Genomic DNA, 16,419 nt, shown 5'->3' on the forward strand with positions numbered 1-16,419 from the left:
TTTTTAATTTATAAATTTTATGTTAAGGTGTTTAGTTAAATTATAAATCTAAAAGATTAAAATAATCTGTTAATAATATTTATTTTGAATAGAATTTTGAGTAGGAAAAGGATAGTGGAATTATTATGATGTCAAGCAATATTTGGTTACTAAAAGGAGAATCGTGAAAGTGACACTTTTCATAGAAGTAATGGAAAAGAAGGAGAAAAGTGTTTATGATCTTACCTTTACTTTATCATTAAGAGTTTATCAAATTTTAAATTAAAAGTTTACTATTTTTGTAATATAATGTCGTAACATTTATATAATTTTATCTTCGCAGTTTTCCCATCGTATACTTAAAAATAAAGATTGTATCAATAACCGAAGCTCAGACCGCTGTATCGAAGTTTGCCTCGCAACAAATACAACCTCCGTAATGGCTGCAACAACTGCTCAGTGTTCACTGCGGCATATCTCTCCTCATCTCTAACAATTAAACCTAACAACCCGTCAATTCCCTTCTCGGCCCAATTCTTTTAAACCAATTTGTTTCTCCAACAACAAGCCTACTCTTACGGTAAGCTTTATAACAAGCCTTAAATCCTAAAACCTATCTGGGTTTTTCTTAATTCTTATTTTTAAGTTCTGAGTTTACTCCTTATTTTTTTTATTTATTTTTTAGTTTTAAGAGGAAAAACTGCCGACACCGTATTTCAAGTCTTTTTCTTTTGATATGTAGGTTGAGAATTTCTAGGGTGAAAAGATTGTTACGAGAGTGCCAGTACAGAGTATTGGCAGTTTCTGAGTTAAACCCAGAAGCAGAATTGGGTGATTCGAACAAGGTATGTGAAATTGGTTTTATGAATTTAGCCTAGTTATGATAATTTAATTTTTCTTTTGTATCGATATTCTTTTGGTTTTTGTTAAGTTTACTGAAAATGATACCTCAGGCTTGAGCTTTTATTCTCTATCATATGACAAAATTAATGGCCTTTAATTGGTGTTTGGAAATACTGGGATTTTGCAGTCTTCATTAATTAAATATTTTTATGTGTATTCTTTAGGTAGCGTATTATTCCATGTAATTTTTATATGTGTATTATTTAGGTAGGCTAGTGCTCCTTGATATAGTAGCTTAATTTTGAAAAAGATGGTGTTTGGAATTCAGAGATTATTTTATATTTATAGAAGTCTAATATGTTGATGTGAAATCGTTTATGAGCCAAAATTTATTGCATAAGTTCAGGGAGAAATGATCCATGTTTAGAGAGTCTAATATAAACTAATGTGTGAGCCATCACCTACAACTTGGAGTAAGCCAAAAAGTACTATTATCACATGTATAGGATGGTGATTTCCTGAATATGTGTTGTTACCAATTGCAATGTGCTAATTATGGTATTCATATGATATCATTCCCAGGTCACCTGATTAGATAACGCACAGTATAGTATGTATTTTCTTAGCAAATAATGATAATCTTTTCTCTTACTTGTTTTTGTTTCCCACATGTCAATGATGCAGGATGCCACTATTGACATAAAACTGCCTAGAAGAAGTCTGCTTGTACAATTTACTTGTAATGAATGTGGTGAAAGGACACAGAGGCTCATAAATCGCTTGGCTTATGAACGGGGGCTTGTTTTTGTACAGGTATTTGTACATTATTCTGGACTGCAGTTGCCTATTACGAAAAAATTCTCATATTATGTTTTTGAAAAGCTGTTTAATACTCAATTCTGTTGAGTTTTTAAAAAAATTCTCTCTTTTTCTTTTTCCATTAGCAGTCATTATGAATTTATTGTTTTTTCTTCCTAGTTTGACATGTTTTATAAGCACCTTTCCTTAATTTTGTATTAGCAAATTTCTATTATTGTCATTTGAATACCTTAAACCAGCTCTGGATTATGTAAAACTTCATGATAATTTTAGGTTTTCTTTTTCTTGTTTGCATAATCTTCCTTTGGTACATAAACTGAGTTACCTTCCTATTTCTGGTCATCATTAAGGTTGTAATATATTCTAGTAAGTTAATTTGGTAATCAAATGGATAATTTATGTCACTGGGTAGGACTCCAACAAGTTATTCTCAACCAAATCACTGAATTTGGAGTAAAAAAAATTTAAAGCATGTAGTCAAGATATAATTGTTGGAATGTCGTTAGTTGTTTAGCTGGGTGCAGATGAAATGACTGTGTTGCCATACAGTTAACTTTATATACATCAATTTATGTGTGATTGTGTGTTACTATGTGTATGGACCTCTGAGATTAATTTCAGAGTCTGCTTGTTTATAGTGTTCGATTATTCATTTGATCTTTAAGATAGCTTGTTGGTTAAGTATATAGTTGGAAGGGGGCTCTAATTGTTTCTGTGCTGAAAATTGTTTCTTGTTCTCTTAGTTCAATAAAAAGTTTTTCTCCATCTGACCAACAGAAAATGCTTCTTGTCAGTGTGCTGGGTGTCTGAAGCATCACAAGTTAGTTGATAACCTTGGTCTGGTGATTGAGTATGACTTGCGGGAAGAAATCAGCATGGAATCAAATACAGATGAAGTTTGATAACTGATGACGAAATCATTTTTTGTATAGTTTGGTTGTGATATTTTTTAAAATTCATGTTCATCTAATATTCTCTTTTTCCTGTCAAAAGATAAAATAAAGTATTCTTATAAATGAAATGGAAAAAAATACAAAAATGTCAACAGTTTGCTGTTCCTTCATCTGTTGCTTTATTTGTTCCTACTTCTATAAATTTCTTAAATGATTGTACATATGAAAACAGTCATCACATGCAAGAATAGCATTTTTTTTCTAAAAGATTGCTAGAAATTGTATCCTGTGATAGCCAGCAGGATGGCAATTGCTAATCCTGTACTTGTCCACACTCCAGATTTTCCTCCTTGCTGGTGCTGTGCATGTGCTCCATTCTGTGAGCCAGAAAAAGAGGGAAGGATTGTTAAGAACAATTTGATGTTGACAATTTAAATAACTGAAATTTAAATTCTCAATTTATGTCAAATCCTGTGTGACCTGCACTTGAGAGGAAAATTTATATTATTGGTTAAGCGTATTACCAAATTCAGGGAAGGTGATGGTGCTGGTGTTGTTGTGTCCTCTGAGTCTGGTACTGTAGGTGGTGCAGGGGGGCTTTTTAGAACAGTTGGTGCTGGAGCTGGTGCATGATGATGATGCTTGTGCTTGTGCTTCCTCCTTTTGTGGTGGTGTGGAGCAGGTGCAGGGGTTGGTGGTTGGGTAATTGGTGCTGGTGCTGGTGTTGGTGGTGGCTTCGCAGGTGCAGGTGCTGGTGTTTCCTTTGCTGGTGCTGGTGCTGGTGTCTTTTTTGCAGGTGATGGTGCTGTTGGTGCTTGGACTGGAGTCGGTGATACCTGTGGTGGTGGTAAAGCAGGTGGAGGTGTGGCTGGTGCTGGTGGTAAAGCAGGTGGAGGTGTGGCCGGTGGTGGAGGCAGTGGTGGTGGTTGTACTGGAGTTGCGATTGGAGGACTTTGCGGGGGTAGTGGTGGTGGAACTGATGGGGTTGTAGCTGGTGCAACTTTAGGAGATGGTGGTGATATAGGAGTTGCTGCAGTTACTGGTGGCTGTGTTGGTGCTGTTGGTTTTGTAGTAGGCGGAGGTGCAGTTGAAGGTGGAGGGGCAGTTGTAGTAGGCGGAGGAGCAGTAGTGGATGGTGGAGGTGTAGTGGTTGGCAAAGTAGGAGAGGCTGCTGGTGTTTGTGCATTGGTAGTGGCTATTGAAAAGCCGAGGCAAATTAGAATTAGAGCACAAAACATTGAAGCCATTTTGTTGAGATGGCAATTGTAGGGAAGATTGAGTTATTATATACACATATATGAAGGGAAAGGATTATTAGGAGTAAAGAATGTTTGGTGAAATGTTGGAGGGATGTAAACTTCATGAGAGATTGAGAATAATACATCTCTTCTAATGATTGGCGACTTGCAAGTGATATTGTTAAACTTAGCTCTCCTTAGTGGGGCCTTCAGGATTGAATCGCCTCGTCCAGTCTTAACCTCGTAATGAGGCCTCGAAGCTTGGAAATCTTGCTGAAAGTGAGGACTGAGGAGGTATTACTAGTTGCAAATTTTCCTTGATCGGTATGTCATTATAATTATATTGCTATAGTTATTATTTGGTAATAACTTAATTTGCAGAGATGTCTAAGACCACCGGTTTTTTGTTCAGCTAAGAAGCCTCAAGTGAGAGGGCATTATTGAATTTAGTCATCTGGAAACTTATGGTAGGTTTTTATTGTAAAGTAGCTTAAACCGAATTTACTTTTCAATCTTGCTTATGTGTTCCTATAATTCACTTGAATCTGCTATTATATCTTTAGCAAGCAGTTCTCATTAACAATGAAGGTGTGATGGCGCATGATAAATACGTGATCCATGGTGTAGAAAAGAAGCTAAGCAAAATGAGAGAGTTGGGGTGCAGATGGCGTGCTAGCAACCCACCAACCAATTGACTAAGATGTTGATCCTAACACAACCTCAACATCGGTAAGAAGTTCCCATCAAACTTTAAGATGAAAACCAAATTCAAAAACTCTTCTGATTTCTCTTCGCTTTTACTCATCTCTTCCCATTCCATAACAAGAAAGCAAAATCAAACTTAACTGCATTATGCGACATTGAAGTAATTTGTTCGTAAATGCATCATTATGCAACCTTCCGTTGGACATGTTTCTTTGATTACCACATAAATCAGAAATTAAGAGGGTGTTGGGAAAAGGTTATTGCACCGCTAAAGTAAGAGTAAACAAATTTCTCCCACCCAAGGTTTGCCTTAATGACACTCTTTCATCCAAAAAGTTTCAAAATATCACATTCTGTTAATAATAATGCTACAAACATTGGGACGATGCACCGGATTTTTACACCGAACTACATGTCACGTAACTCAGACCAACCACGTATTCTGTTAACAAATATTTTGCGAGTGAACGGCCGTTCATCAATTATGGACAATCGGTCACTGTTATTGGACGGGAGTCCATTATATGTGGATGAATGATGGACTCCCATCCATATTATATGGACAGGAATCCATTTACTATAGACGGGGGTCCACATATAATGGACGTCTATCCATGCTTTAAAAAAAATGGAATTGTATATAAAAATCTTTTCTATGAATTCATTTGTCACTCCTCTGGGAAGGTTGACAAGCTTGAGAGTTCTCAGTTTGGTGTCTTGGGGAATTTGGGGTCCACTTCTGGACAAAATTCATCGACTTTTTGCACTTGAATACTTGGACTTGGGTTCCAATTATCTCTTTGGTTCAGTTCCTCCTAAAATCTCTGCAATGGTGAAGCTTCAAACTCTTAAGTTGGATTACAATTTCTTCAATTATACAATCCCCAATTGGTTTGATTCTTTCTCTAATCTGACATTTCTAAGCTTGAGAAATAACAGATTAAAGGGTCCATTTCGATCTTCAATAAGGCATATCACCACTCTCACTGATCTTGTTTTATCTGTGAATGAAATATCTGGGAGATTACTGGATGTCAGTGGCCTAAGCAGCTTAAATGTGCTGGACTTGAGTGCAAACAAATCAGATTCTGATCTACCTGCGTTGCCAAGAGGACTGGTCATGGCCTTTCCCAATAACAACTCCTTCTCAAGTGAGATTACAAAGCAATATAGCAAGCTAAACCAAATACAACACCTAGACTTGTCATCCAATCTACTGGAAGGAATGCTTCCAGGTCTACTTTTTTCATTGCCAAACATCAGTTACTTGAATTTGGCATCAAACATGCTGAGTGAGGAACGCCCGTCCACTGAATAATGGACGAGCATCCATAATTTTTTTTTTTAATTTTTTTCTTTAAATTTACAGTATGGACGGGTGTCCATTATATGTGGACGCTCGTCCACAGTAAATGGACTCCCATCCATATAATATGAACGAGAGTCCATCATTCATTTCGCATGGACGAGCGTCCACATATAATGGACTTCCATCCAATAACAGTGAACGACCATCTATAGTTGATAAACGGTCATTCACTTGCAAAATATTTGTTAACTGGATGCGTGGTTGGTTTGAGTCATGTGACATGTAATTTGGTGTAAAATTCGGTGCACAGTCCCGGTGTCCGTAGTATTATTGTTTTGTTAATACCCAAAATATATTTCACTTTTTCAATTCGCATTCAACAAGTTACCAGGAGCCAAGGTAAGAGAAGTTTTGTAGATTGGAGGTCAATCGAATGGTGGTGACTGGTTGAATATTTGTCGTCGGAATCAGTTGAAAATCAATTAAAAACATAAAACCTTAGTTTTGTAATAGTCGAAAATCGGCGAGAAATCACGTGTCAGTGAGGGGTTTTGTAAAGATAAGATCGGAGGTTTAAATGGTGGTGACAAAGAGAATTTTCGCTATAGGAATTAACTTTGGATAGTAAAAGAATATTAACTTTTGGCGGAAAAGTGTCACTAAGGGTAGGAAAAAGTCGTTCACTCCTAAAGAAATCATTCAAATTGGTCATTTCTTGGATTTTTAATATTGAATTCAAATTAATTTAATACTAAATACATTTCTCATTTCGTTTATTGGGTCTTGGCTTTTCAATTTCTTCTTTTTCAGCGATTTTGTGTTACGTTAATGTGCATATGTACGGTAATGGTATCATACATTATTGTCAAAATATAATGAATTTACTACCAAATAAAAGTTGGCGTTCCTAATATTCGTATTGATAATCAAAAGTTTTTGGGCTTGCTGCAGCCGAAGAATTGATATAAACAGGTTAATGGATTCCAAATCCCCAGATGATAATATTGTAATTTGTGAAGTGACAATATCAAATTATCATCCCTAAAATGGCCGTTGATTATAGTAGGAACCAAGAAATCATGTTGCATATAGACCTTATTATTCAATGATTCCAACATCAACATGAATTCATATGACAATTTGCAGTCTATGGAAGGACATCAACACAATTTCGTTTGAAAGAAACTATATATCATACAGTTTATCGTGAATGAAAGAGTGATATTCTACTTTTACAAACAGAACATCAAGTTGAACATATGCTGCATCTTAGTGAGGATTTTTGTTGGTTGGCTGGCGATGGGAAGACACGAGGGGGGAGGTAGAGTCTCTGGATTCTTCTCTTTCTTCCTTCTTCTAAGTTGGAAGAATTGCTGCATTATCTCTGCACAATCTGATGCCAGTACCCCTCTTCGAATCGTCATTTTTGGATGGAACGGATGGACCGGAGCAGCTGGCTTGTCTGATGGTTCAGACCCATCTCCCCCATTAGGAAAAAGCCTGCAAATTATGTGTCAAATTTCAGGGTTCATGAAACTCAGGAAATCACTTGTTTAAACCCTATGCTACAGACGTTCATACATAAATTATATCCCCTATTTATCCAAAACTGTATTCTCCACGTTATTTTACCACATGATCTGGATTTGTACCAACAACCACAGTTACTCATGCTATTTTCTAGCTTTATGGCACCATCAGGTGGCTCGTTCTACACCCGCTTCTAACCAGAAAAGGTGAAATCCATATTATACCAATACTGTTTCCTGTATATTTGACCAGATTAACTGACCGGAATAAACAAGTTCACTAATAGAGGCAAAAATAAATAAACCATTGTTATGAAGTTAAAGATCAATGTCTGACCAGATCAATTGAGATGTTAATTGAAAACATTCAAACGAAATGGACTGATCCTAGTCTTACACCACAGATGAACATTGGTAGAATAGCAATGACTAATTTCAGTAAGGCTATGAGAATAGAACAACAGAAAGATATAAATAGCGTACCTAACCCAGCTGCCATCAGCTCCCAGAAGCTTATTTGGAGCTCCCCATACAAGAGTGCTGATTCTGGCTTGAAGTATTGCTCCAGCACACATGGCACATGGTTCAAGAGTTACATAAAGGGTAGTCTCCTGAAGGAGAAAAAATTAAGTTAGTTTTCCACATTTTCTACATTCTGCACAATCTGATGCCATTCAAGCATTTAAATGCCAATAGAACTTGTTTTTACCGCAAGCCTCCACGTCTGCAGTACATTTGAAGCCTCCCGAATACAAATCATTTCTGCATGGGCAGTGGAGTCCCTTAACTCCTCAACTCTGAAATATGCATTTCCAAGTCAAAATCTCAAAAAGAAAGCAAGCATCCAATCAAACAGCAAACATTTTTTCTTAGAAAACTTACAGGTTGCATCCACGTGCAATAATCTTCCCATGTTGAACCAGTACTGCCCCAACAGGCACCTCCCAAGTATCAGCAGCCTTTTTGGCTTCTAACAGCGCTTCCCTCATAAACATTTCATCAATATTTCGCTGGTCAGTTTCAAGCTTATAAGCTTCTTCCCATTCATCAAATCTATCTTTCAACACCTGCTTGTTTCGTTGCAGCTTCCTTTGTTTCAATTCCCCACCTTTCCCTGGAGACCCTGATACTTCAGTTAACCTTGCACTAAAAGGTTGTGCCAGCTGTACCATGGAGCTACTTCTAGTCTCATCAATTTTGCCGGTTTCAGAAATTTCTTCCACAATGGGAGACCTTCTTGTGCTTTTAGCAGATAAACATGATAATGATGGCTCCACTTCCACGCCAGAAGGGATTCCTTGAACAGCGTTAGCGTTCCCATCTCCTTTCTGGACAAGATGTTCCTCTTCAAAAGCTGATGAACTACCTCTTGATGAGGACCCAACTTCTATTGTACTTGAAGAAGATGCCATTACTGCTTCACGATGCCTTTCTTTGTTCTTTGATCCCATTGCGTCGGAAGTTTCTCCTTGAGTTTGAGTAAAAGTTTTCCCAAGCTGCAACTGATAAGAAGGTGCGGCTTCTTGTGGCATGCTACTTCTTTCCCTTTTCACATTCTCGTCACTGTGTTTATCAGATTCACGTCCAGAAAACCATGTCTCACTGCCAACAGACTCATTAGATGGACTCTTTTCATCTGACCTTGCAGCAGCAATAGGAGTTTCAACTTGTGAACCCCACCGCAGTCGGACTATGTCTCCCATGATATTCCAGAAGGACCTGCCCCTTCTCTTCACAACAGCATTCCCGGCTGTTTTACTGCCCTCTGGTGCTCCTGACTGAAGATGTTGAACAGATGGGTCAGTCACATCCCACATCTCATCAGAAGGCCCCTTTGCTCCAGATCCCTCAGATGATTGCCTTGGTTCACGACCCTTCAACTGAAAGTCCTCAGAGCCATATTGTCCTGAATTCTTTTTCCACTGCTTGTCAGCTTCAGACACCACCTTTGACACAGCAGTGTTCTTATCCGTTTGGATTTCAGAAGTTGAGACTTCATGCCTTGCCTTTTCAACAAACTCCCCAACAAACTGCATGGAAGATTCCTCTAACCGATGCACGGAACCCAGAGCATCTTCATGGGTGGTGAAGTTTAAAGGCTCTTCGTAAGTCTCCTCCTGTCTACCTATGACATATGATTCATCACACAATGATGAAGTTTTGCCTTCTGAATGTGTATACAAGGCACTAAGGCCACTTTCTGAAGATTTGCCAGAAACCTCATCAAATGCAACCCCACTAGTTGGATCAACATACAATGAACCTCTAGCTACCAATTGAGATGAGGGAGGGATCGATATCACCTGGGAGTTTCTCTCCACCTCCTCCAGCCCCTCCTCCACATCAAACTGTTGTACTCTAGTTTGAGAAACCAAATCCAAAGATGCTCGTGAACTAGAATTCTCTTCCAAGGAATATTCATGAGAACTTCGCAGTCCAGTAGGCTTTTGCGCCTCTTTCCTTGTTTTTGTTTGCACGGCCCCTTCATCTTTCTGATTATGTCGCTCTCTTGTTTCCCTGGTTGGTTTCACCACTGATGTTAAAAAAATTTCTTGGTTAACAACCCTTCTTTCAGAATTTTTTTGAGATTCAGTATATGTTTTCATGTCACTAGCATGAACCACTGATACACTGGTGACTTCTTTGGATCCTTTTATGGATTGAGTTCTCTGATGATGTTCATGATCAGTCAAGGAGCGTTGGTCTTTTTTTTCTGGATGTGAAATGGAAACCAACCTTGAATTTTCTTCCTGGTTCTTTGACCTAGCTTCAGATTGTATAATGGAGGTCTTTGTACGATTAGTGTCATGCGTTTCTGATATTCTAGAAAAGTTTTCAGCCTTTCTTCTCAAGTTATTTTGTCCAGTGATCTTTTCACTACTTTGTTGGTATTGTTCTTTTCTTCCCTGAACCGAGCTCTGAACCAAAGTTGTATCTTCTTTCCGGATATTCATTCTAGACTCAGAATGGCTCTGCAAATTAGAAATTTTTTCAGTATCAACATCTAGAGTTTCAGGCGTTTTGGTTAGTTGCTGAGAGTCTCTACTTATTTTACTATGAATAAGGCCAACTGCCTGGTGATATTCTCCGCTTGTCAGTTTTTCTTCTCTGCCACTAAATCGCTTTTGAGATTGGGACGTCATTTCAACATCACTTGCATTAATCTTTTTTGTTTCTCTAACTTCTTGCCATTTGTTTCTCGATTCAGGCTGCTCTGTGTCTTGAGTACCCATTTGGTCATACAGCTTTCTTGTTCCCTTGTCCACATTAACAGCCAAAGTTAATTTCTCGTCCACATCATCAAACTGCTTACAAGAAGTAGATGCCTTTCCATACTCAGTTTCACGTCTTCTATCCATTTTTAAATGAATTTGTGAGGATTCCTTTTTGGATTGTGTTTCCTCAACTGATACTTCAGTAAGCTTCTTCTCTGACTTCTTTCTGCAATCCCATTCCACACAACTCCCAGCTGCAGTATATCTCCATTCTGGAACTTTATCATGCCCCACTTCATCACTGCTATGCCTATTAAACTCTTCCACCACTTGTGCCTTAGATCTTTCTTCTTCACTCCTACTAGAATCCTTGCTAAGCCCACTAAATGATTCTTCCATATATTGCCCTTCCTTATCCTGAACTTCCTCATCACTCCCATACTCCCCAGAAGACGAAAACGAGTAATAAGAAGAACAACTTGAACTCTTGTTCCTTCCACTACGGTTCTCTTCTCTTGTAATAGCTTCCCTCTCTTTGCTCACCCTATACTCTTCCTCCCTCAACTCAATTGCGGTAGACTCAAATTCACACTTCTTATAGTTGTCACCCTTCAACAAATTCAAACCAACATTTTTCTTTCTCCTTCGAGAACACTCACCGCCATAACTTCCTCTCTTCTCTACTTCCACTCTATTCTTCTTTCCCCGATAAAATTCACTGCCATAATCTTCACCTTTCTCCGTTTCCACTCTCTTAACTATCCTCTCATTTCTCTCTCTACCACCTAGATGCTCTTCACTAACTTCCTCACTCAATAAATTAATAATTGCCTCAGCATCATCAACCTCACCTAACCGATACCTTCGGCTCCTTTCTTCCGAAACCATACACCTAAATCTCCCCTTCCTTCTCCTATCAAAACTACTTCCACTGCCATTTCTTTCTTTAATTGAGCAAGAAACCTCATAATTACATCCATTATATACCGGAACCCGATAGAATAATCGGTCTCCACTACCCAAAATCAATCTTCTTGAAGGTAAGCATTGAATAAGAGTGGACTGTCTTAACCCATACAAAAAGCCAGGGCTTGTGGGCACTCTATTACCATGTGAAGCAAATGCACAACAACAACAAGAACAACAACAACATGAACATGATGAAGCCAATGAGTTTCTATCAAATCTTTCATTTAACAAACTAGAGTAGTCATTGAATGAAAACGAAAGCGACCCTTTACTTTTAAGTGACAGTAAAGTGGAGCTAAAATAAGCGTTGTGCATTTTGAAAGAGAGAATCTTACCTTGAATTCAGAAATGGGCTTTATCGGGGTTTTGGAGCTGAAACAGAAAGTGAAACCATTGTGGATCGATCTGTGCAAATCGGATTTGACGATCAGCTGAAAAAAAAGTAAAGTACGTTTTCGAAAAAGATATGTCAATCAATAATGACTGGACAAAATTGTGAGTGAGTAGCGAAGAATCGTTGAGTTGACTCGGTTGGGTTTTTTCATTCCACCACTATGGGCTGTGGACTGTCTCCGTACGTTTAAAGCCCAAATTTACGGATGGGTTGGGCTATTATTTGGGCTTGGAAATTGAGTTGGGTCATAAAATCCCAGCTCAGTTTTGTTAAAGAATAAGTCTACGTTCTCTATAAAAATCAAAATAAGCTAATAAACCTTCTCACAAACATGACGTGATAACTTGTAACGGATCATGGAAAACCCATTATTGGATAGACATGACTGATTACAAGCTGCCCAATTACAAGCTATTCCATCACGTTTGTGAGAGAAAATTAGTGAGAAGGTTTTGTCAACGTAGTATTACCCTTCTCTATAAATACAAGTGAAGTCAGATATGTCTGTGTGAATGAGAACTGAGAAGATTATTTAATAAGTTATTCATGTAGATGCTAATAAAATAAAGGAGAAAAGACTTTGGTTGTAAGTAGTCTACGTTCTCTAGAATTGAAGACGAAAGGCTGTGTAAATACTTTTCTAGGTAACCAACTTGTGGTTGTGGCTGGCTGCTACAATCAAATGGGTATGGTGCATTGACTAATCAAACTACATTCCAAAAATTAGTGTGTTAGATGAGCAAGTGGCGTGCTGATGAGACTTCAATCCTTGTGCTTGCTGCAGCTGGGTCAAGTCAAGTCTTTTTGTTGACTTAAAATAAATAAATAAATCTGATCACTAATGTCTATATCTTAAATACATATAAACGGGCAGGGCTGAAATTTCTGTTAGGATGTACTAAAATAAAAATTAATTATATATTAATATTTTTATTTATTAATATTTTTGTTAAAATGAGTTAAATTCTAGAAAATTGTATATATTAATATTTTTTTTTTTTTAATTTGAGGGTGGGTCATGCTAGTAATATACACATAATAAACTAAATTAATGTTAAGAGCAAATGACTTTTTCCCACCCAAGGTTTGCCTTAATAACACTTTCCCACCCAAATAGTTTTAAAATACCACTTTTCACCAAATGTTTATATTTTGTTAATACCCAAAATACACTTTATTTTCTCAATCGGTATTCGATGAGTTACTAGGAGCTAAGGTAAGAGAGTTTTTGTAGAGTGGAGGCCAGTGGATTGAATGATGGTGACCGATTGAACATTCGCTGTCAAAATCTGCCAAAATTCAGCTTAAAACAATAAACTCTAACTTTGCAGTGGCCAACAATTGGCTAAAAATCAGGTGTCGATGTGAGACGAGTTTTCTAGAGAGAATACCAAATGTTCAAATGGTGGTGACGGAGAGAATTTTTACCACCAGAATCGGTCAAAATTAACTTTGGATAGTAACAGAATATTGACTTTGGGTGAAAAAATAGTATCTTGAAACCTTTTGGGTGAAAAGTCACTATGGCAAGGCAAACCTTGGGTGGGAAAGAAGTCGTTAACTCATCATTAATGTTACGTTGATTTCATCAAACCATTTTGACCCAATCAAACATAATTTTTTTTTTATTTTTTTTTTTGTATGATCAGGGTATTTGGGTCAGTTTACACATACTTCAACTATTTTCTCAAAACCTTAGAACCATCGGTCAAGTAAGAGTTTCAATGATCAACCCTATTAGCAACCATGGAGACTTGAACGAGAGATAATAGTAGATCTTTGATCCTTCTTCTTACTCTTTTACCCTCAAGGGAACTCGAACTTGAAAAATCATATTAGATCCTCCTCTTGGGATACTATCTTAGATTCTCCTTTTGCTCTTTTACTATCAAGGAAACTTAAACTTGGGAGATCATGTTATATCTTCTTTTGCTTTTTCACTATCAGACCATACAGTAAGTTACAACTTTCTTCTCATATTTATGTAAACATTTAGATTTAATATTTATGTAAGTCAAGGTGAGAACAAAAAAATGACCCCATTATAGGAAGATTCCTAAGGACTTTGGAAGAATTTTGTGGCATAGGAATAATTGAAGGCGGCAGTCCCAATCCAATGCAGCCGCCTCTTCAATTTCCATACACTATTATTATTGCATTATTTGAAGATGTTACGTTTAATTATTTTTGGAAAATGTATCTATGAATCAAAGTAAACGAATGGATGAAAAGTATGGGTCTTATTTATCCGGTGTAGACTTTGGAGCATCCAGTTGATGAAGACTTTTAAACCTGCAGTTTAGTCTTTGGCGGGTCAAAATATGATGATCTTGTTTGCTGACTTTTTACGCTCTTATTCCGCTAATTGTTGAATTCAGATTTACGCTCATTGAAAGTAAATTTCATTCCTATTGAGACATAATAATATTACTCAATGCTTCATTACTTGAAGCTGATTATTTATATAGGATGAATTGGTCATTATAATTGCTATAGGAATACATCGTCCCATACATAAGGATATACGTAACAATCATGTACATATATGATAATAAAGAGATACATGGCCTTTTCCGGCTAGATCCATGGTGGATCTGGCCGGAAAAGGCCAGATCTACGGTTTGTTTTGGCCGTCGACGGCGGAAAAGGCCAAACGACGGCCATTTCTGGTCGGAGTTTGGCCGTTGTACAGATTCCGGTTACACCGATGGTGGTTGCCGGAATCTGACAAGTGGGTTGATGGGGTGTTTTTTGTAATTTTTAAACTTTTTTTTCAGGGGGTAAGTGAAATTAATAACCTTATGGGGTTAAAATGTAATTAAAAAAATAGGGTAATATTTTGAGAATATTGTACCAACGCATTTGAAAAATAGGATCCAGAATAGGGATAAAAATATTAAACCAAACGCATACCAATGTTTGATTGACGCAATCAAACATATTATATATTATGTGTGGTGTGTGTGTGTGTGTGTGTGTGTGGGTGTGTGGGTGTGAGATCAGGGATGTCCAGTCAGTTTATGTAAACCTCAATTATTCTCCCAAACCCTTAGAACCATCAGTCGAATAAGAGTTTCAATAATCACCATATTAGAAACCATGGAGACTCGAACGAGAGATAATATTAGATCTTTTTTTTTTTTTTTTGTTCTTTTATCCCTTAGACTCGAACTTAAAAGACCATATTAATCTTCCTCTTGAGAGATTATGTTAGATTGTCATCTTACTCTTTTTCCTAGGAAAACTAAACTTGGGAGACTATATTATATGCTCTTTTGTTTTTTTACTATCAAGAAGATTATTTAATAAGTTATTCATGTAGATGCTAATAAAATAAAGGAGAAAAGACTTTGGTTGTAAGTAGTCTACGTTCTCTAGAACTGAAGAGGAAAGGTAGTGTAAATACTTTTCTAGGTAACCAACTTGTGGTTGTGGCTGGCTGCTACAATCAAATGGGTATGGTGCATTGACTAATCAAGCTACATTCCAAAAATTAGTGTGTTTAGATCAGTAAGTGGCGTGCTAATGAACTTCAGTCCTTATACTTGCTGCAGCTGGGTCAAGTCAAGTCTTTTTGTTGACTTAAAATAAATAAATAAATCTTCAAATTTTATCGGGTGCGTTTGGTTTATTATTTTTGATAGAATTTTGGGAATAATATTGGGTAATTAGATAGGGGAGTATTACGAGGGAAAATTTAAAAATCTCTAAAAAACCCCATAGGTTTGCTAATTTAATTAAACACCCCAATATATAAAATTTTTGTAAGATGACAAAAACACCCCCATCACCCACAGTGCCAGATTTCGGCCACCACTGTCGGAATCTGGTCAGAAAATTGTGTTACAACACAGATTGATCGGATTTGTGTCATAACGCGTCGATATGGCCTTTTCCGAACAGATCCACTGTGGATCTGGCCGAAAAAGGCCAGATCGGTGAATGACCGGCCAATTTCGGTCGAGGTTTAAGCCATTGTGACAGATTCCGACAACCATCGGCAAGTATGGGTGGGTGGGTGGGTGGGGTGTTTTTGCTAATTTTTAAACTTTTTTTGGGGGTGTTTAATGAAATTAATAAACTTAAGGGGTTTGAAATAATTAAAAAAATACAATAATATTTCTCAAATAATGTGCCAAACAATATTTGGGAGATAGGATTGGGAATATGGATAATAATATGGAACCAAACGCACCCATCATAGTTATTGGCGGAGTAACACCGTTGAATCTGATCACTAATGTCTATATATTAAATATATATATATATAAAAGGGTAGAACTAGAAATTTCTGTTATGATAGGCTAAAATAAAAACTAATTACATATTAATATTTTTGTCCATTAATATTTCTGTTAAGGTGAGCCAAAATCTAAAAATTGTACACATTAATATATATTTTTTAACCTGAGGGCGGGCCATTCTAGTAATATACACATAATAAACTATATTAATGTTAAGAGTAAACGACTTTTTCCCACCCAAGGTTTGCCTTAATCCCACTTTCTCACCCAAACAGTTTCAAA

General features: G+C 37.1%; 3 protein-coding genes across 3 annotated transcripts; 1 reads left to right on the top strand and 2 right to left on the bottom strand.

Annotated features, from left to right (window-relative positions):
• Positions 1-418: 418 nt before the first annotated feature.
• Positions 419-2,686, top strand: LOC116132125 (mitochondrial protein import protein ZIM17). Its single transcript, XM_031417795.1, has 4 exons — positions 419-450; positions 722-824; positions 1,507-1,635; positions 2,436-2,686. Exons 1-4 carry the CDS (start codon positions 419-421, stop codon positions 2,541-2,543), a joined length of 372 nt encoding a protein of 123 aa, XP_031273655.1. The 3' UTR covers positions 2,544-2,686.
• On the bottom strand, positions 2,631-3,808 carry LOC116132091 (lysine-rich arabinogalactan protein 19). Its single transcript, XM_031417767.1, has 2 exons — positions 3,059-3,808; positions 2,631-2,911 (listed from the first exon to the last, which is right to left on the bottom strand). The coding sequence occupies exons 1-2, from the start codon at positions 3,779-3,781 to the stop codon at positions 2,807-2,809; spliced, it is 828 nt and encodes a 275-aa protein (XP_031273627.1). The 5' UTR covers positions 3,782-3,808; the 3' UTR covers positions 2,631-2,806.
• A 3,060-nt stretch (positions 3,809-6,868) lies between these two features.
• On the bottom strand, positions 6,869-11,920 carry LOC116132096 (tRNA(adenine(34)) deaminase, chloroplastic). Its single transcript, XM_031417771.1, has 4 exons — positions 8,198-11,920; positions 8,025-8,112; positions 7,799-7,926; positions 6,869-7,286 (listed from the first exon to the last, which is right to left on the bottom strand). Exons 1-4 carry the CDS (start codon positions 11,812-11,814, stop codon positions 7,019-7,021), a joined length of 4,101 nt encoding a protein of 1,366 aa, XP_031273631.1. The 5' UTR covers positions 11,815-11,920; the 3' UTR covers positions 6,869-7,018.
• Positions 11,921-16,419: the final 4,499 nt, after the last annotated feature.

Source organism: Pistacia vera, unplaced genomic scaffold, assembly GCF_008641045.1.
Source record: "Pistacia vera cultivar Batoury unplaced genomic scaffold, PisVer_v2 Contig249, whole genome shotgun sequence".
NCBI lineage: Eukaryota > Viridiplantae > Streptophyta > Magnoliopsida > Sapindales > Anacardiaceae > Pistacia > Pistacia vera.

Coding starts and splice junctions, on each gene's coding strand:
- LOC116132125 (XM_031417795.1), top strand. CDS start 419: ATGGCTGCAACAACTGCTCAGTGTTCACTGCG. Junction 451..721: donor ACTGCTCAGTGTTCACTGCG/GCATATCTCTCC, acceptor TTTGATATGTAG/GTTGAGAATTTCTAGGGTGA. Junction 1,636..2,435: donor GGGGGCTTGTTTTTGTACAG/GTATTTGTACAT, acceptor GCTTCTTGTCAG/TGTGCTGGGTGTCTGAAGCA.
- LOC116132096 (XM_031417771.1), bottom strand. CDS start 11,814: ATGCACAACGCTTATTTTAGCTCCACTTTACTGTCACTTAAAAGTAAA. Junction 8,113..8,197: donor ATTGCACGTGGATGCAACCT/GTAAGTTTTCTA, acceptor TGCATATTTCAG/AGTTGAGGAGTTAAGGGACT. Junction 7,287..7,798: donor GCTGATGGCAGCTGGGTTAG/GTACGCTATTTA, acceptor CATAATTTGCAG/GCTTTTTCCTAATGGGGGAG.
- LOC116132091 (XM_031417767.1), bottom strand. CDS start 3,781: ATGGCTTCAATGTTTTGTGCTCTAATTCTAATTTGCCTCGGCTTTTCA. Junction 2,912..3,058: donor CATCACCTTCCCTGAATTTG/GTAATACGCTTA, acceptor TCTGGCTCACAG/AATGGAGCACATGCACAGCA.